Source organism: Melitaea cinxia, chromosome 1 (assembly GCF_905220565.1).
Source record: "Melitaea cinxia chromosome 1, ilMelCinx1.1, whole genome shotgun sequence".
NCBI classification, from domain to species: domain Eukaryota; kingdom Metazoa; phylum Arthropoda; class Insecta; order Lepidoptera; family Nymphalidae; genus Melitaea; species Melitaea cinxia.
The window spans coordinates 12,389,173-12,416,992 of NC_059394.1; the positions used below are offsets into that span (position 1 = coordinate 12,389,173).

Consider the following 27,820-nt stretch of genomic DNA (forward strand, 5'->3'; position numbering starts at 1 on the left):
CCATATTGTAGTATTCGAGAAAAAAATTTTTTTTTCATTAACTACAATGGCTTCGCGCAGCCGCCATGTTTGATTTTTTTTAATGTCACCTATCTAAGAACACTTTAAAATTTATGTGTTAGATAATACATAAATAAAATATCGATTCTATTTTGTTGAATCGTAATAGGTTATTTTTTTATCCTCAGGGCAATTTTTCAATCAGTTTTTGCAAAATCAAATGCGATATACCATTCACAATTTGACAATGACAGTTTTTTTTTTTTTTGTTTAATTTCTGCCAGGTTTTGATAAAAGCCAACATATACTTTGTGGGCGACGTGGTAGTGACCAGTGACGTCATCCATGACGTCGAACGATCGCTTACAACGATCACGGACCTTAGGTGGAACGAAAGAATAGGCGCTGCGGGCGTTGCGGACGCTTAGTGGAACGCGACCAGAATAGGCGCCTCGGGCGGTGAGGACGCTTAGTGAAATGTGGCTGTGTCTTAAATAAAGAGCGCGCAAATGTGTCAAATTTGTTTTTTCATTTAATTTTGCCTCTTGATGGAGATAAATGAAACAAAAACAAATATTTTTTTAACAAATTAGTTGTCCGTGTATTTTTAATGTTTTCGTAAACTAATATAGAATAAAATGCGTCGCAACTGGAGAGGTCGTTACAGAAATAATTGGAACCGAAATAAAAGGCCAAATAATACTTCTGATAATCGGAGCCTTAATAATTCTTCATCATCGTCTTTGATAGCTTCAACTGCTTCAAATTCTTCAAGGGCTCCAGCAAATCAAATTCCTATTGTAATACCCATATATACTGAAAAGAATGTATGGAAACTTTATTTTCCTTCAGAAGGTACGTATCGAAAGTATCTAAGAAATTTGTTATAAATCTAATTTTAAAAATTTCCCTCTATTATATTTTTAGAGCAATCTTCAAATTTAGAAATGGCTAAAAATATTAAGAGTTTTCAAGATTACATAGAAAAGAATAGAAGTTTATTTGATTTAGAGAAGATTGATCAGACTCGCAGTATTCCTTTAGATGTACAAAACTTGACAAATGATATGGATTTCAAAAATACTTGGCCTTCCTTTCAAAGCGACTTATTTGAAAACCCAGAGACAACTTTGAGAATTTTGGAGTACTGCTTACATGAGGTAAAACTTCGAGTATTTCTTATTTTAGTTCATTTATAATTGTAAAATGAATATATTGATTTTACTATAAGGTGGTTTTACACATTTAGCGAATGTCAAAAGAAATTATGTCTAGATTGTCAAAAAACTAAATAAGAAAACAAAAAGAAAAGATAGCAAAAACAATAGACAATTTAAAAATTAGTACATCATAACACTAGGTACATTAGAAACTTAGGTAATGTACTCAGTGTTATACAACAACCGTTACTGTAGAATATTATATATGTACTTACAGAAACTCAAATGTGAAGCTCGCATAAGGGTTAGAATATTAAACCATGAACCAATTATTCCAATAGCTAATTTAAAAGTTAATTATTTTGGTATGTATAACAAGCTTTAGCATCAAATTAATTTTATTTCAACATATTTTAACTTAAAATTTGTATCTGTCATAGTAGCATATCACTTTATCAATTTTCAGGAAAATTAGTTACCATCAAAGGCACTGTAATCAGAGTAGGAAGTGTTGGGCTTATATGCAATTCAATGGCATTTGAGTGTTCAAGTTGTCATAGCATTCAAGCTGTAATGCAACCTCAGGGTGTATTCACAGGTACATAATACTATTCTATATATTCTATCCTTGTAGGTATTGTCTTATGAACAGTCAAATGGGTGAAGTTGAAATAATTTTCTTATTTTTCATTTTTATAAAATAAAATTTTATTTTTTTTTGTGCTGTGTGGTTACGGCACTAAAGAATTTAGCCACCCCATCTCTTCCCATGGGTGTCGTAAGAGGCGACTAAGGGATAGCACAGTTCCACTACCACCTTGGAACTTAAAAGGCCGACCGATGGCGGGATAGCCATCCAACTTCTGGCTTTTTAAATGCACAGACCGAGGACGGGCAGCAGCGTCTTCGGTGCGACAAAGTCAGCCCTGCGGTCACCAACCCGCCTGCCCAGCGTGGTGACTATGGGCAAAAACCCCCATGAGTTCGAGCTTAAAAATAAGGCCCTCAGTTCCCGGCAGCCCCACTATTCCCGGCTACGGCAGCGGCCATGGTAACGGTGAGGTAGAGGGTGCCAAGAATCACCGGGGTACGGGAGGCTGCCATAGAAAAATATTCCTAGCTACGTATAATGGACGCACGCTACGGTTGGACCATCACCTCACCGAACTTGAGGTAGAACTTAGTCACATTAAGTGGAGCATACTGGGGTTGTCTGAAGTCCGAAGAGAGGGAGAGGACACGATGATCCTGGACTCCGGGCACTTGTTCTACTTCCGTGAAGGTGATGGGCTTTCCCAAGGTGGCGTCGGTTTTTTCTGGTTCACAAGACTCTCACTAACAGCGTTGTGGAAGTCAGTAGTGTGTCGACCCGGGTAGCGTACCTTGTACTTAAGCTCACCGACAGGTACTCCCTGAAAGTGATACAGGTATATGCGCCGACCTCGGCACACTCTGACGATGAAGTCGAAGCCTTGTATGAAAATATTACAAGGGCCATACATGGCACTACTTCGACCTTCTACAGCGTTGTTATGGGAGACTTCAACGCTAAAGTGGGAGTACAAGGCCGCGACGGATCGAGCATCGGACCACACGGATTGGGGCACAGGAATCACAGGGGGCAGACGCTTATCAACTTCCTCGAATCGGAGGGGCTCTTCTTGATGAACTCATTTTTTGAGAAGAAGCCCCAAAGGAGGTGGACATGGCAAAGCCCCGATACTGTGACGAGGAACGAGATAGATTTCATCATAGCGGATAAAAGGCATATATTCAGAGATGTCTCAGTGGCTAACAGGTTTAACACCGGCAGCGACCACCGGCTAGTACGGGGCACTCTGAATATATGTCTCCGAAAGGAGCGGACCCGCTTGATGAAATCTACTCTCCGACCTACGCTGCCCCAAATACTATGTGGCTCCGAGCAGTTCCAGTTGGAACTCCAAAACCGATTCGATTCGCTGGAAACTACTAGCGACGTGGACGAGATAACCGACAACGTGGTGAAGACGGTGTGTACACTGGGTCGCAGGCACTTTCCACCAACAAAGCTAACGAAGCAGTCCAAACTTTCTCCCGAAGCCTTGGATCTGATGCGGCAGAGGCGCGAGTTGCCGGCTGCTTCGCCAGAACAGAGGGCTCTTTCCAAGAGGGTACGGAAAATTATTCGCCGAGACCTCCGCTGCTCAAATACGAGAGAGGTTGCTACTCTGATTGAGCAGAATAGGGGGTCCAAAGTTTTCCAAAGACCATTGGGGAGAAGCCTTCTTGCGAAGCTTAAAACAGCAGATGGCAGAACCGTCTGCTCTCGCCCTCAGGTCCGAAAAGAGGTTGAGAATTTTTATGGACAGCTGTACTCGTCGAGCGCACGCAAGCCTGCGACTTGGGACACCGAAGATCCACGGGCACCATTGTTGCGCCATTATTCGGAGTGTATCCCGGAATTCGAAGAGGATGAGATTGGTGCAGCGCTCGGGCAGCTTAAAAACGGGAGGGCCCCGGGGGATGACGGAGTTACCACTGAACTCCTTAAAGCCGCAGGGCGACCTGTCCTGAAAGCCTTGGCAAGACTATTTAACGCCGTCATCCACCGGGGTACCACGCCGGAGGCGTGGTCCGGGAGTGTGGTGGTGCTGTTCTTTAAGAGAGGCGATAAGTCTCTGTTAAAGAATTACAGACCGATCTCACTTCTGGGCCACGTCTATAAGCTGTTTTCGAGGGTTGTTACGAATCGTCTCGCCAGAAGACTCGACGAATTCCAACCACCAAAGCAGGCTGGGTTTCGAAATGGCTACAGCACCGTGGACCACATCCATACTGTTCGGCAGATTATCCAAAAGACGGAAGAATATAATCAACCGCTGTGTATGGCATTTGTGGACTACGAGAAAGCCTTCGACTCCGTCGAGACCTGGGCTGTCCTGCAGACCTAGCATGCGCGCCACGACAAAATTTTGTCTACCCCTTTTCTCGTATTATCTCTCTATGTCTACAGTAGCTAACATGCGTGCACGCGATACTCTTCTCGTTACGTCAATAGAAGAGATAATCATTAAATTTTAGTGATCTGTGATATTTATCTCTACAGAAGCTAACATGACATCGTAATTTTGTCGAATTTCGTCGTTTTAGGAAGAGAAACTTCTCGTTTTCAATATTATCGACGAGAAAGACGATAAATAAAAAATAAATAAAACCGGGTGCCTATATTTTGTATACCATGGCGTTTCCCTATTATAATTATATAATTTCGGTATACGAAGAGCGGGAAATGCGAAAAGTCGAGTGAAGTGTGCCATATAATGACACAAAAAACGTATTTGCGCCCTGTTGCTTCTTATTCTAAATAATAATAATAATAATACTTTATTTCAGACCAAAGTATAAGTCCATATTGGGTTAGTACAACAAGACAAGACAACATTCAGAATAAAAAACAAAACAAAATTATATTAAAAAAATCAATAAGTAAAAATAAAATTAAATAGAATAAAAGTAAAATCAATAATCAAAAAAAAAATTCAAAAATTCAAAAAATTTTAAAAATTAAAAAAAAAAAAAACAATGCGTGATAGAATTACAATTATCTAATGTGCGACAAGATATAAAGCACAACACGAGCATATTGTTTTACATATATAATTAAATTCATTTACTTACGCCGTTTTATTTTCCATATTAGATTTTTTAAATTAGATATACACTTTTTATCTTAGCCAAAAGGCCGAGAACATTGTTAAATAAAACATGTGTCACTCGTTTGAAATTATACAAACGTTGGCTCATCCCGGTTTGGCATTGGTCAATAACCTTGTAAATTCAACTTTACGACATAAGAAATAAGAATGATATTCAGTTGTGATTATGGTTGATAATGTTTCTCTACTCGACAAGGCGAAGTCTTCGGAAGAGAATTTTGTCTCTCGTAGTGCGCATGTTAGGGTAATCGAGAAAATACTCGATGTAGACATTATCTCTCTCTCTCGTCAAGAAATATCTCGTTGTATGCATGCTAGGCCGGCTGGACTCTCTGCGGAGATGTCATATCGACTGGCGATATATCGAGGTACTAAAATCTATGTACGACGCGGCGACGATGACCGTTCATGTCAATGACCAAAGAACAAGACCTATTTCCCTCCGGCGCGGGGTAAGACAGGGGGATGTAATATCACCGAAACTGTTTACCACTGCGCTAGAGGATGTTTTTAAGACCTTGGATTGGGGGGAACGGGGCATCAACGTCAACGGTGAATTCATCTCTCACCTTCGTTTCGCCGACGATATTGTCATCTTTGCGGAGACGCTGGATGAGTTAGGCCAAATGCTGGCCGGCCTAAACGAGTCCTCCCGACGTGTCGGTCTCTGTATGAACTTGGATAAGACGAAAGTTATGTTTAACAACCAAGTCATACCGATACCGGTATCGGTCGATGGTACCCTTCTCGAAGTTGTTCAGGATTATATTTACCTAGGCCATACTATCCAACTAGGCCGCAACAACTTCGAGAAAGAGGCCGATAGGAGGATTTGGTTGGGCTGGGCGGCGTTTGGCAGGCTCCGTCGAGTCTTCACTTCGAAGATTCCGCAATGCTTGAAGACAAAAGTTTTCGAGTAATGCGTCCTGCCTGTGTTAACATACGGAGCCGAGACGTGGACACTGACCAAGGGACTGGTCCACAAGTTTAAAGTCGCTCAACGTGCAATGGAACGGGCTATGCTTGGGGTCTCTCTCAAAGACAGGATTAGAAATGAGACTATCCGCGAGAGAACGAAGGTAACCGACATAGCCCACAGAATTAGCAAGTTGAAGTGGCAGTGGGCTGGTCGTCTGTGTCGCAGGACCGATGGCCGTTGGAGTAGACGGGTCCTAGAGTGGAGACCGCGTCTTGGCAAACGCAGTGTGGGACGTCCTCCGGCCCGTTGGACCGACGATCTACGTAAGATTGCCGGTGAAGGCTGGATGAGGATTGCGGAAGATCGGGATGTGTGGCGCGAACTTGGGGAGGCCTATGTCCAGCAGTGGACTGCGATAGGCTGAAGTGAAGTGAAAATTTTATTTTTTTTATTTCATAAAAACTTAACAAACTATCAAAAACCCTAAAAAAAATATATTTACTAAATTAGTAAATTCGATCTAAAGTTATGACATGACCAAGAGAAACCCCTATATATATTTATCCCCTATATATATTTATTTTTATTTTTACAGCTCCAAACTGTTGCCAGAAATGTAAAAGTGGTAATAAATTTGAACCATTGCAATCCTCTACATTCACAAATACAACTGACTGGCAAATAGCTAAAATACAAGAGATACAATCACAGGTAAGAAAAGTTTTCATACACTTATTTTATTATTGTAGCTACTTGGTGTATATAAAAAAGTAGTCCTGAGTAATAAAACTATTTTAAAAAACGGTTGTATTCAACTAGTAACAACGAACAAAGTTACTTGTTTTAACTTCATAACACAAAAATTTAAATCTGTTTAATATACATATATATATATATATATATATATATATATATATATATATATATATATATATATATATATACTATGGTGTAAGGTGTTAACATCCTATATAATATATATTTTCTAAGTTTACTTATGTTACAATTTCATCTAACTGTCAATAATTTAGCTACATTTTTAATAAGACAACCAAATGAAAGTAACAATTAAAGTGATATTGCTAATCTATATGAATAATAAAATGGTAGGAAAGTCAAAACTGTACATTTAAATTTTTTAAAAAAGAATACTTGTGGTGTGATCTACAATTGATACCGAAGCCAAAAATATAGTTTTTAGAATTTTTGTCTGTTTGTCTGTATGTATGTCCGGGATAAACTCAAAAAGTACTGCATGGATTTACTTAAAATTTGGCACGAATTTTATTAAGAAGTCGGGTCAACATATAGGCTATATATTATCATGCATTCACCTACTGGGAACGAGCAGTGAACCTTTATTTCCTCAATGCATTCTGTAACAACGTGTAATCTAACGACGCATATTTGAATGTTGTTGTTATTATGTTAATAACCATGCTATATAAGTTCGCTTCACACTATAAAAATCACGCAATATAAGTAACTAAGCCAATAAACACAATTAAATGAATATAAGTAGACAAGACAATTTTAAAGCAGCGCTATCTATGAGATTTTTCTGTAGATATGAAATTTAAAGAAGAAATGGGTATGAATGTTATTTTAAAAGGTATAATCGTAAGTATTTTTGGTGCTGTATAGCGTTCACGCAGACGACGTCGCGGGCAGCAGCTAGTAAAATAATAATTTTCATATTTTTAGAGCTTGTCAGGAACTATACCTCGAACGGTAGAGATAGAACTGCAAGGTGACCTGGTGGGTAGTGCATGTCCTGGAGATGTTCTCTCTGTCACAGGCATAGTACAGGTAAAACCTGTTTTATATAAAGAGATTTAAAGGCTATTACATAGCATTAGACGAAACTTATACAAACAACAAAAATATACTCTAGAAGTATAGAAATATATTAATGTTTATTATAAGTTTTATTTGCATAAAGTTAATATTAACTTCAAAATTTGTATTTTCCATCAGGTTCGTGGTGAGAGCAAAGGAGGTGAAGATGGTAGAAGAGCTGCTAGACTCTTACAGTTATATGTAGAAGCAGTTTCCATACACAGCCAAAGAAACTTGAGCAATCCCACTTTATCATTTACTTTAAAAGACTATTATGCAATTCAGGTACTCAACAAACAACTATTTATTTGACCATGCTTTTTAAAAATATTTTAATTAGGTAAAAATATTTTTAATATTCTAAGATATTTTTTTTTACAGGAAATTCATGCTTCCGAGAATGTCTTCAGACTTTTGGTCCATTCTCTGTGTCCCACAATATTTGGTCAAGAGGCTGTTAAAGCCGGTCTAATTTTAGGTCTTTTTGGAGGAACTGAGTTAGAAAATGGTACAAGATCAAATCCTCATGTATTGATTGTTGGAGACCCTGGATTAGGAAAATCTCAGTTATTGCAAGCAGCCGCACATGCAGCTCCAAGGGGTGTGTATTTACGCCAATTTGATACAATTAAAAAGTAAATTAGTATGATTTTAAAAAGAATTGATTTTAGTAGAAAGTCTGTTCATTAAGCAAGTTAAATTTTATATGATATCATTAGTAGTCTACCAGCCACAACAATTTGACAATGATTTGATCATCACTGAATTTTTTTTTATCTAAGTAGATAGAAGATGGGTTTTAGGTTTTTAACCATCACTTGTTTTACTGTTTTTATAGTAAATAATAATGTTATTGAAACTGATTAAATGTACTTAAAGCCTTACGTTTTTATTACAATTGTAAACAATTGTGTCAGGTGTGTACGTGTGCGGTGCGTCTGCTTCAGCGGGAGGTCTCACAGTAGCTCTGGGGAGGGAGTCGGGGGGCGATTACGCGCTCGAGGCTGGAGCATTGGTGTTGGCTGACAAAGGTGTTTGCTGTGTCGATGAATTAGATAAGGTTAATTAAAGATTTTATATTTTCTGTTTATGGTTTAATTACCTTTTTTAAAATGGTGGATTAAATTTTTGTGTCTGTACATACGATCTTTATAATAATTATCTTGTATCGACCTAATTGTTCCCATAATACACTTGTGAAAAATCAATTATTATTCGTAATATTTCTTAAAAGAATTAAAACGTAATTGAAAAGAATGCCGTCTAAAATATTTTCAATCAAACCATCACATCACAGCAATCATCCTTAACATCGGGTGGGAAACCTGCAGCTCGTTGTTAACTATTTCTATAAAACGTGTAAACACGTCACACGTAAGTAACAGCTGGTATAGCTGGAAGTTAGTAAGTCATGGTCACGACACAGATGGGCGCGCACCACAGTAGCCTGCTGGAGGCGATGGAGCAAAGGCGCGTCAGCGTGGCGAAGGGCGGCGTCGTGTGCAGCCTCGCGGCGCGCGCCACCGTGCTGGCCGCCGCCAACCCCGCCGCCGGCGCCTACCGCAGGTACCTGTCGCCGCTCCTGCCGCGCCGTACTAGCAGCTACCGCGCAGTGTCGCCGGTGGCCACGCCCCAGTCGTACCCTACGGCACTACCCGATCACATTCGACTCTGACAGTCGTCGGAAAGTCGACCACCTAATCCATTAATTCTTGACTATCATATGAAAAACCACGATCACAATATCACTTTTTTTTTTTTAACAATATACCGATATTATATTATTCCACTTTATGTTTGCAGATCAAAAACAGTAGCTGAAAATTTAAAATTGAACTCAGCACTACTATCAAGATTTGATCTAGTATTCATTTTATTAGATCAGCCAGATGAGGTTAATGAAATTAACTAGTATAAAATTTGTACATTCACACTTATTTTCATCACTAAAAATATCATATTTTAGAAAATCGATGCAATGCTATCTGAACATGTGTTGGCCTTACACTCCGGTGCGAAAAGAAAGAAAATTGACGGCGGCGAAACTAGTAATTTAAATATAAGTATATATTCGAGCCAAAGTGATAATGAAGTTTCACTAAGGTAATAATTTTTTATAAATACGAACAAACGCTTCACACGATACAAACATAAAACACAAGGGCAAAAACCCAGACCACGACAAAAATCTATATGACCAATACATAGTATGTCATGAGCGGATAAAGAACGAAAGAACCTGCGACCGCAGACGCAAACGCCAGTGCTTATTTAATTTTATAGTTTTACTCTGCATATTTAATTTTATAGTTTTACTCTGAAACTATTGGGACTTTATTATTTATAATACAGTTTTGTTCTTTAATAATAAATACTTAAATATATTTTTAAGTTCAGTTCTCATGAAATTTTCAGTATAATTATCACTCTTGTCTTACAGTAAAAAATTACGTCTTAAGCCCAGTGAAGTAATTGATACATTACCATTAGTATTACTTCGGAAATACATCGCATACGCAAGAAGATATGTCCATCCCAAACTGAGTAAGGAAGCTGCGAATGTACTTCAAGATTTTTATTTAGAACTTCGTAGCAAACATCAGAATTCCGACGGAGCGCCCATAACCACAAGGCAACTTGAAGCATGTATACGGCTAACGCAGGTGCTATAGTTGATAAACTTTAATACTGACATAATTTTTATCATATTATTCGCAATTTTATACTTATTTTCCACACATACAATCCCGATGTTTAATTTAGTGATAAATTTACTAGCCTCACTTTTACGCCTATATCAAGTCGGTATTTCCCACGATTAGCTTAGCTCATTCAAAACAAACTCTTTAAATAAATCTGGGTAATGTCAGACAAAAAGGCGAAGCTTAATCTACTACACTACTTCACTGGAAATATTTTCCTATCTTAGAAAACTACCTTTATCAGATTTTTGTCATAACAACCGCAACCAAAAACGACATGTTCTGCACAGTGGAGAGAGACTTACAAGGACCAAACCCTGACCAAAAACAAATATTCTGATAAACAACTCTTCTAAACGAAAATCGTGCAACTACAATACACGAATATAATCATTTAACGGGAGTCACAAATACCTACATTTTATGGATAGTTAGACCAAGGAAATTTATATAACAATTATTTACAGGCAAGAGCAAGAGTAGATTTACGAGAAGAAGCAACGGTTCAAGATGCGCATGACGTAATCAGTTTAGTTAAACATAGTCTTGTGGATACATTTAGCGACGAATACGGTAATATTGAATTATCACGCTCAATAAACGGCTCTGGAGTTAGTTCGCGAAATAAGGTAATTTCAAAGAAAATCACTTACCAAACCAATTATTCGTATCATCGTATATATTAGATAGGCCGTGGGACACAGTAGGGAATATCTTGCTCAAAATAGAGAGCAAGATATTCCCTACCCTCAAGAGCATCCCGAATGGGGAAGTACCTCAACCTTACCCGAAGATCACAGCTAAATAATACTGCTTACAAAGTATTGTATTCCTGTGTCACCACAAGTAAGGTGACCAGAGCTCCTGTGGAGAGTCTAGTTTAGTTTCGGCAACGCGCTTGTAATTAAGTGTGTTGCGTTTTTCGTCATTCGTAATATTATAACAGGCAAAATAGCTTAAAATATTTTATCAACCAATTAATATCAAGATTTTTTAATATCATATCAAAAATCGACTGTTCCAGTGGGGATCGAACCTGCATCTCCGACTGACCGTGTCGGTGCTCTAGCCAATTAAGCTATAGAACGATGTACGCTCTAGATCGAAATTTTTGATATGATGATCTTATATTCGGTCTAAGCGACCGTTAATTAAGCGAAGTTTGATATGATATTAAAAAATCTTTAGAATTCCCTAATGTGTGGGTAACACAAAAATAAAATTGTACAAATTAATATCAAGATGTTAAAAAGTTATAAAATACCTGTAAAAAATAATCATTGAATTTCACTAAGACAAATTAATAATTGTATTGTATTGTTGTGGGCTCGGTTTTCCACATTGACTGACAAATTATTAAGTAACTTTAAATATTGTAATACTGTTTTTTTATTTTTCAGCTAAAGCGATTTTTAGATGCTTTAAGTCATCGATCTCATCAATTAGGTAAAGACGTATTTACTAGACAAGAATTAATACAAATACACAAATCTGTCGGTATCAGTGGTGATGCAAATGATCTAATTGAAGCAATGCACATACATTCCTATTTACTACTGAAAGGATCCAATTTATATCAGTTAGTTGCAATTTAAAGTTTGTTATGTTACAAAGTTATAAAATTTATGAAATATATTCTTATACAAACTCAAAATTGCTTTGTTTAATTAAAATTGATTTCTATTAATTACGTTGACCAATCAACAATTTCAAGATAAAATTAATTGAACTATGTTTTCATATAGTTGATTACTCACAGTTTCCATCCAATTAATATATTTTTGATATAAAGTATGATATTGAAATTTACTTAGAAATCTTTAGGATAAAAAAGCAGGCTTACATATAAAAAATATATTTCAAAATGCTTAGTTCAGGAATTGTATACAAAAATATATTTAAAAAACAAAAACTTCTTTACTTATTTTTTAAAGAACTGTTTCTAGTTGGAACATCTTCCAGAGCTATGGAAACATGACAACAACAATATAAAGCTAAAATTAATAGAAAAGAATTTACAAATGATGGATGAGTAAAAGATTCAACAAATAAATTACCGACATCACTACCAGCAAATAAATAAAAGTTTGATATTGCAGAAAGTGCTAGTAACGGTGAACATAAAAGAGCTATAAATCGCACCTCCATGGCTTTAGTTTTTAAAATATTTGTTTTAAAACTTTCATATATTTTTTGTTTTGAAATGGCTTTACCTATATGTTCTAGCGTAATTCCTAAATAGTTTATTACTGACCAAATAAGTATATGCCATACAATTCCATGCCATACAAAAATGAAAGTAAAAGTAACTAGTGATGCCAGTAGCTTGTGGATGACTTTTGGTAAATGATTGCACTTACATAACAGTCCATACCCAGGTTTGTATATATATCTGTAATAAAGAATAATGCACTATTTAAGTACACTAAATATACAGTGATATCAATTTTTTTAATCAATAAACCTAATAATCGGTTACACTGGTTGTGAATAAAGTTTATCCTGCAAATAAGTCGAAAATAGACTAACAGCTTTTTAAGTTCAATAATATGTATATGAAAAAACTTTTATCTGAAGAATACAAAATAGCATTAACACATCCAGTGAAACAAGCTCTAAGATACATAAGTATTTTTTTGAAAGCTTACTTTACTAAAAATCTGTAAAGTCCAACATCAAAATAACGCCACATCTGAGAATAAACGTGAATTCTAGCTATACATCTTGGAGTAGGTGGTGGAACCATATTATCTAGTCTAGAAAATGCTGCAGTAGTACCATATGAAACAACATACTTCATGTGAAATTCCAAACCCATCCATAACCCAGCACCGCAAAGTGCAACTGTCGGAAGCTTTCTAATCAACTAAAACAAGATAATTTTTTTTTATTGTAAATATTATTTTTTAATAAGAATGAGGTCTAATTTGCTTTTAAAAAACTACATCAGCCAACATACTGTTTGTGTCAAAATTTTACTAAACTTACTAGAGTACTCATATATATTTTAATTTTTTTTTTTTTTATTTATTGTACCTACCTCCATATTATTTTGCATAGCAAAAAAGTATATATAATGTAAAGATAAATCCAAAACACATGTATACAGCTGAAAAAGTACTATGTCTATAGCAAATCTCTTTATCCTGGTTTTCAACTTTTCTCTATTGGTTGTAAAACTTTTTTCAAACTCGTCATAAAGTATTATCGGACCCATGTAAAGTAAAGGCAAGTATAATATGTAACTAAACATTTTGACAATATCATCAAATTTCAATAATCTTGCATTTTTACTGTCAATATAGTCTAGGGAATAACTTATGCATCGTAGTTCAATCCAGGCAACACTAAATAAAATAAGATACACCTCTTCATCATACATATCATCATGATCCAAAAAACTCCAAAAATAGTATTTATATTTCAGTGAATTGTAGCTTAGCAATAATATTACACTTGTGATCCAAATACTCAATTTTTTTCCTCCGAAAAGTAATATCAAAGCATATATCACTGGTTGAGCAAATATAATCAATAATTGTTTATATCCCATGTAAATTGTGACAAAAATAATACTTGATAATATATACCAATACTTCAAAACGGAAATATATGCTTCACGTATGACCTCAGAAATCACAAACTGAAAAATCAAGTAAGGCCATGAAGTTTGAAGAAAGTATTTCCAGCTACTCCATTCAATATCTGAACCATCTTTGTATCTTGATAATAAGCTCCAACCTTGTTGTAAGTCACTTAAAGAAAAGACAACCTTTTCTTCTTTCTCTACTATATCTGGGGAGATAAGTTTTTTTTTAAACAAACAATCCATAAATATTTATTATTAAATAAATTTATTTATATATACCTCTCTGATTTTCTATTAGTTTATACAGAGAATATATATTTGCAAATATCCATAAAGAAAAGTAAATATATAATTCTATTTTTGGAATAATTATTTTCATCATGATTGTAAGTCTGTACGTTTCTTCATCATTACGGAGATTAAATGAATACTTTTTTTTTAATTTTGATTGATTGATTGATTGGTTTAATGGCTTTTTTAATTTTGCCGGCTTTCACCAAACTATCAAAGCCAAAATTGACATTTTTTACACCACAGGATATACCAAGGATATACAACCACATTATATTCATAGACAATTATATTAATCGTACATTGTAGGATTCCTAATGTCCTACGGTAGGAATTGCAAAATTATTTTATTCTGAGTGAGCATCTGACAACAATAATCTCGTCGTATCTCCAATTAAATAATAAATATATTTCTCACCTCAAAGCGCATCTCCATACGATTGTTTGCATTATTTGAATATGACTAAATTAAGGCCCATAGCTCATTAAAAATACCGCCATATTTATTAATTTGAAGTTCCATAATTTTTTTTACACATAAACTGTATAAAAAATACCTATATTATTTTTTATTTTCTGGTATGGAATATTACAAAATTATAAATTAATAATCACATCTGCGAAAAACGAAATTATGTAAGACGTCGATTCACAAAAACCAAGCATTTAGGTTTTTTTGTCTAAGCAAGCACTCTTAAATCAACTCAATTAACAATTCAAAGCAGTTTCCGTAGATACAGAATCATTCACCAATCATCTGTGCACGGTGCAACTCTCATCTGGTTGCGTAAACAAACTTCGTCTATATAATATTATATTCTATACAATAGTTTTTTTTTTTTATTTACTATTTAAATTAGTGGTTGTGATCAAACTCAGTATTAAATGTATTTTAAGTAGGTTATTGTCCGTACTTAGGAAAAATGGAAAGTGCTCGCCTTATCTTCCTAGCATTAGCTTTGTATATAAAAATATGTAAGTACCTATTATTCACTTGAAATTACGATTTATCACTTCTTGTGATTAGAAAAGTTAAAAGTCAAGGTTACTGTAGTTTAAAGATTTGTCTTATAAAATCATAACAAATATAAGAATTCTTTAATGTTTAGTATATGTAAAAAGTGTTACTAATTCTTGTTCACGTTCACATTTTTTAATTTCGTATGCACTATTAAAGTACATAAGCATGTAGATGGCAAATTTAGAAAGTTTTTTTTAGAAAAATCTTACTTTTTATTTTTAAAATTAAAATACGGCTGATATCGTCTACCCTAATTTTTTTTCCTTGATTTAAAATAATATCTGCAGTCAGTTTTTATCTAACAGGATAAATTAATCGATGTCAGGGTCTTCTCCTTGCTGACTTTACCTACTTATTCTTAAAATTTAAGTGCCAATTTGATTATTACAAAAAAAAATTGTTTGCATAAGGTGACAATGTAAGGACATACGAAATATTATGTCGTCGTACGAAAATATATTTTACTAAAGTTCAGATACATCTTATATATAAAATTCTCTTGTCACAATGTTAGTTACAATACTTCTCCGAAACGGCTGGACCGAATTTTATAAAATTTTGTGTGCATATCGGGTAGGTCTGAGAATCGGCCAGCATTTATTTTTCTTACCCCTAAGTTATAAGGGGGGATTAAGGGGTTAATAACATAAATGGAAAAACAATGTTTGCGGGGTCAGCTAGTTATACATTTAAGTATAAGGTTTTCCATTTTATTTGTATCTTATTTTATATCAAGTTTTGTTTTGTTATGTGTAGCAAGTTTAGCAATTATGACGTGCGTTATTTTGAAGCTAGATATCAGTTAGGTTTTGCCATCGTTTAAAGTACTAAATCATCACTATAATCAACTATATAGAATTGCAATCGAAATAGACTTGTCTCCGAGTTAAATTAAATTTTGTTCGAGGACACTTCCGAAAAAATATTTACACGAATAAACAATAAATAAATAATACGTTACAAATTCTTTCCTAAGATTTATTTTAATTTATTGCGTATTGGACTTCGCCTTAAATAATAAAATTTGCCATGGGTACTTCTTTGAAACCTATCTCGAACCCTATCAAACGAGGTAAAAACCGTAAAAACTACGAAAAAAAGGAAACTGTAGATAATATTTGAAAGTAATAAATACGTGATGTTTCACTTAAAATCACACGTTAATCGTAATTCTTATATATTATATATTATACAACTAAATTAAACGAAAATATTTCACATTAAGGGCTGGTTTCACCTTGTTGTAGATAACGCTATTTGACAGATCCACAACTGGCGAAAGAAGCCCGAAACAATATTTTCAATCAGAAAAAATATTTAAAAAATTATAAATGTTCTTAATAAAATATAAGTTATCATAGATTCTATAAGAAGTATTTATATATACTTTTGATGATAAAATCCTATTATTCAACGACTTTCATGCCTTTCTGGTCACCGTGAAGGAATACCTTTGTCCAAAAGTTTAGACCAGAAAGAAATATTACCATAAATACAAATTTACAGTCCAGTAGGAATTAAATGCGCAAGGACTCATTATAGGATCGTTATGCACTTAATCTATACTAATATTATGAAGCTGAAGAGGTTGTTTGTTTGTTTGTTCGTTTGAACGCGCTAATCTCAGAAACTACTGGTCCGATTTGAAAAATTATTTCAGTGTTAGACAGCCCATTTATCGAGGAAGGTTATTGGCTATTTTTTTTTCCAAATTAACGCGTGTGAAACCCTGAGCTAGTTTTGTATAATTCTCAAACACCCAAGTTAAAATAAGAAATTTAGCTTAATTTACACAGTGGGAACTGGCATACAATAACAAAAAATAGTAAAATAAAATACGTGACTTGTCACCAATAAATAGAATTAAAATGTAAACAACGTGCATTTTTCGAGTTATTTTTATAAAATTCATCATCATTCATAATTTTTTACATCTTTCAACAAGAGATAAGAAGTTTGATGATTGCAGATAATAGGATGGAATAATTTCAAGTCTATATGGGGTTAATTACGTAATATTAAATGCGCTTTATAATTTTAGTCTTACGTAACACTAGGATACATATAAAAGTAATTGTGTTTGCTCACAAATAAAAAAAACGAGTTCAAATACATCGACAAATAATACAACGTAGGTAGGCAAAACAATAGTCCAGTAAATATGTGTTATCAAACATTACTCAAAAGGTAATCATCAGATCAAATTTAAATGCCCTGCTGAAAGTTCCAGATAGATCCAATTAAAAAACGATGATTGATGGGCAGTTATTATAAACTGTTGTATGATTGAAATAGGGATTCCAAATACTTTTGACGACGCGTTAGTGCAGCGGTCACAGCACTGGCTGTCGCGCTGGCAGTCGCGGGCTCGATCCCCGCTCACGACACATTTGGATTGGCCATATAAATGTTTGTCGTGGTCTGGGCGTTTGTGTTTGTGTATTGTGTGGGTTTCCGGATCCCGAACACAGTAGAAAATCCTACTGGGAGGCCGTTGAGTGTAAAGCGTTTATTTATTTACTTTACTTTATTCAAATTTGATACGTTAAAATAAAATTTTTATCTGGGCATTTTTCGATCCAGATAGATCTATCAGGATCCCCAATGGAAGTTAACATTTTATATCGAAGTTTTTCCACAGGGTGGAACCGCAAAACAAGCATCAACTTTATATTACAACAAAAATCATAAAAATCGATAAACCCAGTAAAAAGTTATGCGGTATGATAAAAAGTAGGTTGGTGAAAAAATAGGCCAATACGCATTATTAAATATAACTCGAAAAGTACTTCCCAGTATAAATATATCACATTGTTTTATATCACATTAATATCACATTTACGTAAATTTGCGTCACTTGTTAACTAGGTTGTCAGATCTCAATTGAACTTTAATGGGATCAAAAGACACGGTCCATCCAGTCAAAAGTTCTGGGGTAACTTACATTAAAAAAAATCTAATTGAAACCTACCTCTTCCTTTTTTGGAGGTCGGTTAAAAACAATTAAGTCAACTTCATACATTTACTAAACCCAATTGACTTTATTATTTTTAAGTGTTATTTACTTATTTATTATTCCTTAAAATAATTGAATATAAATATGTTACCGGATACATTACTTTTTTTTGTTTTCCCAGGCTCTACCAGAGACCAACGACATAATCCAATCAACGACTTTTTACTTCACGAAGCTGGTGGTATTCCATCAAATGATAAGAATAATAATTATAACGCAAATTTTCCAAGTTTGCCATCGTCGAAACCGATTCAATCTACTCCAAACACTAATATTAATTATATTTCTTCAACAAAACCACAGCCATCCGGTAAACGTGACTACGTTGCCCCTCAACGTCCAACAGTTGTACCTTCGTCAACATCTAAACCTCCAGTAAATTCATTTACCAATACTGGAACAACTTCACTCTCTCCTAAAAGGGACTATGTAGCTCCCCAGTTTCCTACTTTGAAACCTATCGGAACTCAATCACATCAGTCTACTTCTAATACAACACCTATGCCACGTGGTCCTCCTAAGAGAGATTATGTGGCACCACCATCAAACCACGGAAATCCGCAGCCAACGACTGGAAAAGTAAAAGATCTCATTAACTTGTATGATAGTATATCTACAGGTGGAACGGCACCGTCGCAAAAACCTAGTTATAGTTCTGTATTACTACCCAAAGGTGACAAAGTACCAACGCAGCATGGTAATCATGACTCAACTGTATCAACAGCTAATACTCCAAAACCGATAAGCTTTAGTTCAGTCATATCAGGTTCAAATAAACCTACATCCCCTCCTTCAAAACCAGGTGTTTCAAACAATAATTTACAACCAACAAATCGGCCTGGAAGTCCTGTTTTACCCAGTACTATAGTCAATAATCAAGGTCAAAATTCAAATTCAAATGGGCCGAGTGATGTTGAGTTACAAACATTAAGCGAAGAATTGCTTCGTAAAGACGTAAATAACGCCGCTAAATATATAACAGTAAACTATCAGGAGAAAACAACAGGAATTTCTAAAGATGATAAAGCTCCATTACCGTAAGTAACTTTACTTTAAAATTAATAAAAAATTTGAAACTTTCCTGGAATGCTTAAATCGTCAGCTATCATATGTCCGGTTAAAACATCTTCTATTCAATATGATACGCCGTTGTTAATTGTGTAAACAAATCCATTATAACAATATGCTAGTTTCTTACGTAAGCCGCGGCAATCAGTTTGTGCCCTTCGAACGCGAAAGGATATAATTATGTTTCTTAATGATAAACGAACTAAAGAAAAACAATCAGTTTAAATTTTCTTATGTACCTATATAGCTTTGGTAGGTATAAGAATTATCAAATTTATATTTTCAGTTTGCTTACTATTGCGCCCGAAGTATGGAATATTACGACGATACAAAAAATGTTGCCGCTATTGGATAATTATGAAAGAGATACTTCAGACAACGAACACGTCACAGCGCAGGTAAACAATCATAGCTAATCAATTAATTTATAAAATATGTTTGGAATTTAAGGTAATTTATTACGTTATTCCAAATTACAGGAACGGAATGAAGAGAACGCATTTTTGGATGCAATTATGTCTACGACTGTGATTCGCCATTTAATGAGTTTCCTAAAAGATAAAGGTAAAGAAATAGATTAAATACTGTTAAAATACTGCAAAGTATATAAGTCACGTTAATTGTATGTCCTGAAACTTCTACATCTAATTTTTTAGTTTTTTTACATTACTTCAATATGAGCGCATTACTTCCACACGGCTGCACCAAATTGGATATTTTTTTTGTTCGTTATTGTCAGGACAAGATTTCAAATTCAAGTTCTGAAAGCAGTCCTATCCTGTTGGTTTGGGAATAGAACCCTGAATACAACAAGTATAATAAAAACATCATCATCATCATTTTAGCCTATTACACTCCACTACTGGACATAGGCCTTCACAAGTTCACGCCAAAAATGGCGCGAAATTCTGTGTATTCCCCATAGTCACCACGATGGGCGGGCGGGTTGGTGGCCGCAAGGCTGGCTTTGTCGCACCGAAGACGCTGCTGCCTGTCTTTGGCCTGTGTATTTCAAAACCAGCAGTTGGATGGTTATCCCGCCATCGGTCGACTTTTTAAGTTCCAAGATGGTAGTGGAATCGAATAGAATAGAATAAACTTTATTGCACACCACTCAGAAAAAAAAATACATAAAACAGTTATTTACACACAGAGATACTAATGTACAAAGGCGATCTTATCGCTTAGTAGCGATCTCTTCCAGACAACCTTTATTAATAATTATATATTATATATTAATAAATTATAGTCGGCTTTTTAAGTTCCAGTGTGGTAGTGGAACTGTGTTATCCCTTAGTCACCGCTTACGACACCCACGGGAAGAGAGGGGGTGGTTATATTCTTTAGTACCGTAGCCACACGGCACCCGTAGCCGCACGACAACAAACATATAAAGATTAAAATAAAAAATTTATATGTCGCACCCTTAATAAAACAAAGATGTAACTCAAAAATCGCAATTTGTGGGAATTGGCGTTTGAAGTTTGGCACTTTTTCCGCATTGTGTTTGATTAAAAATTACCAATTATTTGTAATGCTCTTAATGACTTTTACTATTGATATCAGTAGTTTAAAGTACGGAGATTAATAGAATAATAGAAAAACAACTGTGTTACAGTCTATAATAGCTGTAAAATGGAGATGAAAAAAAAGTTCCGACTTAAATCTCTTTATGCCAAAAATTACTTAATATTTTAGGTAGTATTTCAAAAAAATTCTCTTTAGTATTAAAACATAACAAAAAGTTTTAAAAATAAATCACAATATTTCGTTTTATGATTATTTAATTGTAATTATGACGTTGTATGTACTAATGTATCATTTTTTTATAAAACAAAAACTGAAATTTATCACCTTTTTTTTAAATTAAACAAATTTTTATGAATCATCTGATATTTATATATTTCTTTATGGCTACAAATATTGTTTTTTAAATAAAACAAAAGCTATATACTATTATAAGAATTAGATACAATTAGTCTCCAGTAAATATCTCCTAAAATCACAAATAATTACTAACCACAAATAATCTAATATATAAAATTCTCGTGTCGCGGTGTTTGTAGTTAAACTCCTCCGAAACGGCTAGACCGATTCACACGAAATTTTGTCTGCATATCGAGTAGGTCTGAGAATCGAACAACATCTATTTTTCATAGCCCTAAGTTAAAAATAATAATAATAATAATAATCTTTTATAAAACGAGCTGGATTTGTTTACGAGCTTTTGACACTGACGTATATGATTGGCCTATGTTTCTGAGCCGTTTTGCTCTAATTTGATGCCATTTTTCAACGTTTAGTGACCTTTTGCGCCCCCCACACATATTTGTACAACTGAGCTTCTTAAAGCCGCAGAGCGACCTGCCCTAAAAGACATGGCAAGACTCTTTAACACTGACATCCACCGAGGTACTACGCCGGAGTTTTGGTCCAGGAGTGTGGTGGTGCTGTTCTTTAGGAGAGGCGTTAAGTCTCTGCTGAAGAATTACAAACCGATCTCACTTCTGAGTCACGTATATAAGCTGTTTTCGAGGGTAGTTTCGAATCGTCTCGCCATAAGACTCGACGAATTTCAACCACCAGAGCAGGTTGGGTTTCGAAATGGCTACAACACCGTAGACCACATCCATACTGTTCGGCAGATTATTCAAAAGACAAAGACATATAATCAGCCGTTGTGTATGGAATTTGTGGACTGCGAGAAAGCCTTCAACTCTGTCGAGACCTGGGCTGTCCTGGACTCTCTGTAGAGATGTCATATCGACTGGCGATATATCGTGGTACTGAGATGTATGTACGACGCAACGACGATGACCGTTCATGTCCAGGACCAGAGAACAAGACCTATTTCCCTGCGGTGTGGGGTAAAACAGCAAGATGTAATATCACTGAAACTGTTTACCACTGCGCTGGAGGATATCTTTAAGACCTTGGATTGGGGGGAACAAGGCATCAACGTCAGCGGTGAATACATCTCTCACCTTCGTTTCGCCGACGATATCGTCATCTTCGAGGACACGTTAGATGAGTTAGGCCAAATGCTAGCCGGTCTAAATGAGTCCTCCCGACGTGTCGTTCTCTGTATGAACTTGGACAAAACGAAAGCTATGTCTAACAACCAAGTCATACCGAGACAGGTATTGGTCGATGTTACCCTTCTCTTAGTTTTTTTTTTTTTTTTTTTTTATGTCACTAGGTCGGCAAACAAGCGTACGGCTCACCTGATGGTAAGCGATTACCGTAGCTTATAGACCTGCAACACCAAAAGCATCGCAAGCGCGTTGCCGACCCAATTCCCAATCCCCCCAGGAGCTCTGGTCACCTTACTCACCAACAGGAACACAATACTGCTTAAAAACAGTATTATTTAGCTGTGATCTTCTGTAAGGTCGAGGTACTACCCCAGTCGGGCTGCTCCATATTTTGAGCAGGAAATTCCTGCTGTGCCCTACCTCAGTTAATAATGGACTCGTGAAAGGATTCGAACCTTCGACCTCCGATGAGTTTGCAATTGGATTATCGGCGCTCTAACCACTGAGCTAACGAGTCATAAACTGTTCAGGATTATATTTACTTAGGCCATACTATCCAACTAGAGTGCAACAACTTTGAGAAGGAGGCCGATAGGAGGATTCGGTGGGGCTGGGCGGCATTTGGCAGGCTTCGTCGAGTCTTCACTTCGAAGATTCCGCAATGCTTGAAGACAAAAGTCTTCGAGCAATACGTCCTGCCTGTGTTAACATACCGAGCCGACACATGGACACTGACGAAGGGACTGGTCCACAAATATAAAGTCCCTCAACGTGCAATGGAACTGGCCATGCTTGGGGTTTCCCTCAAAGATAGGATTAGAAACGAGACTACCGCGAGAGAACGAAAGTAACCGACATAGCCTACAGAATTAGCAAGTTGGAGTGGCAGTGGGCTGGTCATCTGTGTCGCAGGACCGGTGGCTGTTGGAGCAGACGCGTCCTGGAGTAGAGACCGCTTCTTGGCAAACACAGTGTGTGACGTCCTCTGGCCCGTTGGGCCGACGACCTACGTAAGATTGCCGATGTAAGCTGGATAAGAATTGCGGAAAACCGGGTGTCTAGCGCGAACTTGGGGAGGCCTATGTCCAGCAGTGCATTGCAATAGGCTGAACTGACTGACAAATATTTGGTTTATTATTGCAGTCAGAGTCAGAAGAACTTTGATTTTCAAACATAAAATTTCTTCTGTTGATAGGCTTATTAAACAACGTATTAAAATCTACAGTGGATCGTCGTCACTCAGGTCGACGTCACTTAGATCTGTGTATGCTGGAGAAATATTGTAACTGGCCACATTATTTTAATTTCGTCGCTCTCTCAGCTGAATTTGCTGCCTCTCACTATTTTGTGGTGAATTGGTGTAAGACGTCTTTTCTTTACAATCCGTTGTAACGTTTTGTGGGGCAGGGTTTTGGGTAGGCATTGAACTATTGGAGCTTGAAAAACTGGATGAAGATGAGCTAGAAGAGCTTGACGATGATGAGCTAGATGAATCGGAACTAGATGAAGATGATCTTGAAGACGAACTAGAGGACTGTAAATGGCTAGTATTATTTAGGTGTCATTTTTCTCGTCAACTCATAAGTGACAGTAAAATATTGAGTCGGTGTCATCATTTTCGTCAGCTCTTCGGTTACCTTTTTGGGCTCTGGAGATATATGTATTTTGTTAATTTTCCTCTTCAACCTGCATAACTTCTTTAGTCTAAAATAACAATAATTGATAATACTGCAGTATATTTTAAGGGTGAATAATAATCATAATTATTTAACGTCAAAGTAGCAGGATTGTTGAATGACAATGATCTATTCAGTCGTTTTGCCGTAAAAGAGTAACAAACATCCATCCATACGTCATCCTCATAAACTTTCACATTTATTACAGTAATCAGATGAAAAACAAATTATAACTTATTACACTATTATGTTTATCTTATAACTTTTACGCTCGATACGCTGTAACTCTTCATTGTGGTGTTCAGTTTCTGATTGTGGTATTAAACTTAAAAAAAATTGTGAGCTCTAAGACGACACAATTTTCAAAACCTATACAAATAAGCACAACAGTTACAAGTTATTCTTAACTTTTACACGAAAAGTGAATTAATGTTGAAAGTTTTTACTTATCTTTCGTCATTCTAAATAATAAAAAGAAGTAAACAAAAGTAACTTTTATAAACAGCCTTATTTATTACAATAAAGTGATACTTAATCAATTACTCCAACGACTAGGGCATATATTTCAATATAAAACTGAAGTGTTAGGCGTTAACTTTGTAAAATTTGTCAATTTTTAAAACAAAAACGAAGTAAATCCAAATGTCATCACATCGTCATCAAATGCGTTTTCTGAGAGAATGAAGTATAACAAAAATTATCTTTTTATTTTTAAATAATAAAATATTCCATATTTACCTTTTAATCCAATATTAAATTATTTGATGTTATTCAAAACGACAGAACTTCAATCTACGCTCACTGCCGGTGCATCTCTGAATCACGCCACTTTATAAGAACTGACTTGTCAGCTCCAGTTGATAGAAAAGAGAGCAACAATCGCGTATCTCTCTGTATCTTATAGTTAAAACGCCGGAGTCGAAGTCTACCTATTCTTTACGCGACGAAGACACGTTTGGTTGTAAAATCTCCAAATCCACAAATTTTGAGTTACATCTTTGTTTTATTAAAGGTGCGATGTGTTGTTTTTTTTTTTCAGGATACGTCACACCAGATCCTAAACAACAAAGAGATTACTTGAAACAAATGTGGTTCGGTTTATATTCTAGAGGTAAAGGAAAAATAAGCAGTTCAGGCTTCGAACACGTGTTTGTATCTGAGCTTAAAAACCTCGAAGTCTTAGGTAATATAATATAAAATTTGAATAAACTTAATGAAGTTTTGTAAACTTCATTTATTTAATTATTTATTTGTTGCAGGATTACACAATTGGATATATTTTTCGAAAGAAGAATCCGCAAATCGTATCAACTATTTAGGTTACTTGAAATACGTTACTTTCAATAATGTAAGTACAATATCGGAAAACATTTCTCCATTAATTCTATATCTCAACCAGCATTTAATGTACCAATATCAATATAAGCCTCAACTTATAATTTTATTTAAGAGTTTTATTATTTTAATCTATACTAATATTATAAAGCTAAAGAGTTTATTTGTTTGTATGTTTGTTTGAACGCCCTAATCTCAGGAACGACTGGTTTGATTGAAAAATTATTTAATGTGTTGGTTAGTTCCCGAGCGAGGCTTTAAAATATTTTAGTACATTTTTTGTTTCAAATTAATCTAGCTGAAAACACAGGCAACAGCTAGATAATTATAATTTGATTTCATTATAAAAAAATTTAACACGCATCGCGGTAATCGTCCACACAAATTTTGTTTTTATTTTATTAATGGAGAATACTTTACTCCTATTTCAGAAAGGAGCTATTCTTAAAATGCACATGAACCAGCAAGGAGTCGACAAGCCCATAAACTCTATGTTCATAGGCACATCGCCTGAATTGGAAATAGCCCTTTATACTCTATGTTACGTTACGAGAGTAGATAATGATTGTAATCTCAAGCTTGACTCGAAAGATATTAAAATAATTACGTATAATTATAGATATCGCAGCAAAAACTATATCGGCAGTGCCTTTCCACAGATATAACAAGCTTTGCAGTATAATTAACAGTGGCGAAATTACAAATTTGCCGCCAGTAGACTCATTACGTTTTTGCCGCCGACTCGTTAAGTTTTCGAAACTAATTTTAGCCGGTAAAAAACGCCCGTAACGTTAAATAAAACCGTAAGATTCTTATTTATAGTCATGTATGATGGCTATACAAAGTCTAATGCATAGTCTACGTGTTATCATTGTAAATAAAAGAAAGGTGTTCAGATAATTTTGTAAAGTAGTATTTTTTAATTTATATCGATAAAAATATCATAATATTAAATGTATACGCGAATAATTATTTTCTTTATACCTCGAATAGAACTTGAAATTAATATTTTATAATAAGGAACTTCGTTGCTATCTAGTGTCCCACAACAACACACGGTTATTCTTAAATTAAGTCAGATTCGACGCCCTCGCAAATATGCAGCCATAAGCTCCAACATACTCAGCCTGCTGGTAAATCCACCACTGATAATTAACTTATTAGTAGATTATTAACCAAGGGGATAAAGCAGTGTCTTCTGTCGCGGGTGACGATTTAAATCGCGAGCGTAATGAAGGACTCGAGGTTTACTCCCGAGCGTAGCGAGGGTGTTAAAAACTGAAATCACGAGCGAAGCGAGGGATTTAAGACCAGTCCTGAGTGTAGCGAGGGATTTAAGTTCACCCAAGACTAAGACAGCTTTATCACCGAGGAAAATACTCTACTTTTCGTACCATTTGCGAAAAATTAACACAATAATAATATGAGATAAGCATTTATTAAAAATAATGAAAAGTAAAAGTTAACATTCGAAACATTGGTCCAATTATTGATAGAGAGAGTTACATTTTTGTTTGGTACATTTATTGTTGATGAGTTGATTTGAGTATTTCTCTGGCAGCATTTGCACCCTTGGAATCCGACAATTCACTGTCACTGTCGCTTTGATTTAACATCGTAACGTATTTTTAGAACATTAACTTGTTTATAAAAATAAATTAAAATAAACTTAACGTTTATGTACCTATTTGAAGAAAACAAAAACGCGGCAAATTCCTAGGCTAATATTTTTTTGTCGGAAAAGCAGCAAAGGCATCAAGCTCATACGGCCTCGTAGATTTTCGTATTTTTATTTAATAATCATAACATAATTTTTTTTCTCTGTTTTTAACAGATTAAAAATGACTATTGTTATGTTCGCTTTTTGTGGAATAGAATGTCACTTTTTTGAGCAAGTGGTACGAAAAATATAATACACTCAAGTTTATTATGTTATCTAGTCTAAGTACACATTATATACTGTTCTATGTCTATTAAATTTTTTAGCATTTGTTTATCATGTTGCCTTTTATTTCATTAAAAAGCCATTTTCCTAAAACACCGACGGTTTGCGGGTTCGATTCCCGCTCTGGATGGATATTAATTGTATTTGTAAAAAATTTCTTTCCGGTTTGGATATCTGTCCTTGTGGATCTGAAACCTAAGTAATTACTTCAAATATAATTACAATAAAATTTAGGTTTTGAAGAGAATACTTCAATTCAGAGTAAAAAACGTGAGGTGTATTTTACTATATTTTCATAACTTTTTACTATGTTTTTATAACTCTCCGCACATAGATGGTTGCAAGTAGAATAATTGTTACATTTACTCGTAATATATCAAGCACCCCACGCTTTTTACTCTGAATTGAAGTAATTAATTATGATTGATTGTGCGATTTTCTACTACTGTATTATAAACTCTTTATAATTAAAAATTATTTTCTACTTTTTAGTTCGATTAGCTATAAAAGCGTGGTTTTCTAGTTT

At 35.1% G+C, this 27,820-nt stretch overlaps 3 protein-coding genes across 3 annotated transcripts; 2 read left to right on the forward strand and 1 right to left on the reverse strand.

Annotated features, from left to right (window-relative positions):
* The first annotated feature begins 623 nt into the window (after positions 1-623).
* On the forward strand, positions 624-11,972 carry LOC123657017 (DNA helicase MCM8-like). The gene is made up of 15 exons (XM_045592623.1): positions 624-855; positions 928-1,160; positions 1,438-1,525; positions 1,627-1,758; positions 6,373-6,488; positions 7,482-7,586; positions 7,755-7,901; positions 7,998-8,217; positions 8,534-8,676; positions 9,043-9,182; positions 9,420-9,510; positions 9,583-9,719; positions 10,057-10,279; positions 10,786-10,947; positions 11,719-11,972. The coding sequence occupies exons 1-15, from the start codon at positions 639-641 to the stop codon at positions 11,911-11,913; spliced, it is 2,349 nt and encodes a 782-aa protein (XP_045448579.1). The 5' UTR covers positions 624-638; the 3' UTR covers positions 11,914-11,972.
* Positions 11,973-12,222: 250 nt separating this feature from the next.
* Positions 12,223-14,286, reverse strand: LOC123657007 (protein-cysteine N-palmitoyltransferase Rasp). Its single transcript, XM_045592613.1, has 4 exons — positions 14,187-14,286; positions 13,359-14,113; positions 12,967-13,184; positions 12,223-12,710 (listed from the first exon to the last, which is right to left on the reverse strand). The coding sequence occupies exons 1-4, from the start codon at positions 14,284-14,286 to the stop codon at positions 12,236-12,238; spliced, it is 1,548 nt and encodes a 515-aa protein (XP_045448569.1). The 3' UTR covers positions 12,223-12,235.
* A 1,962-nt stretch (positions 14,287-16,248) lies between these two features.
* On the forward strand, positions 16,249-26,292 carry LOC123653804 (endoribonuclease CG2145-like). Its single transcript, XM_045589788.1, has 7 exons — positions 16,249-16,291; positions 18,357-19,272; positions 19,590-19,701; positions 19,783-19,867; positions 25,054-25,197; positions 25,274-25,362; positions 25,781-26,292. Exons 1-7 carry the CDS (start codon positions 16,249-16,251, stop codon positions 26,012-26,014), a joined length of 1,623 nt encoding a protein of 540 aa, XP_045445744.1. The 3' UTR covers positions 26,015-26,292.
* The last annotated feature ends 1,528 nt before the right edge of the window (positions 26,293-27,820 follow it).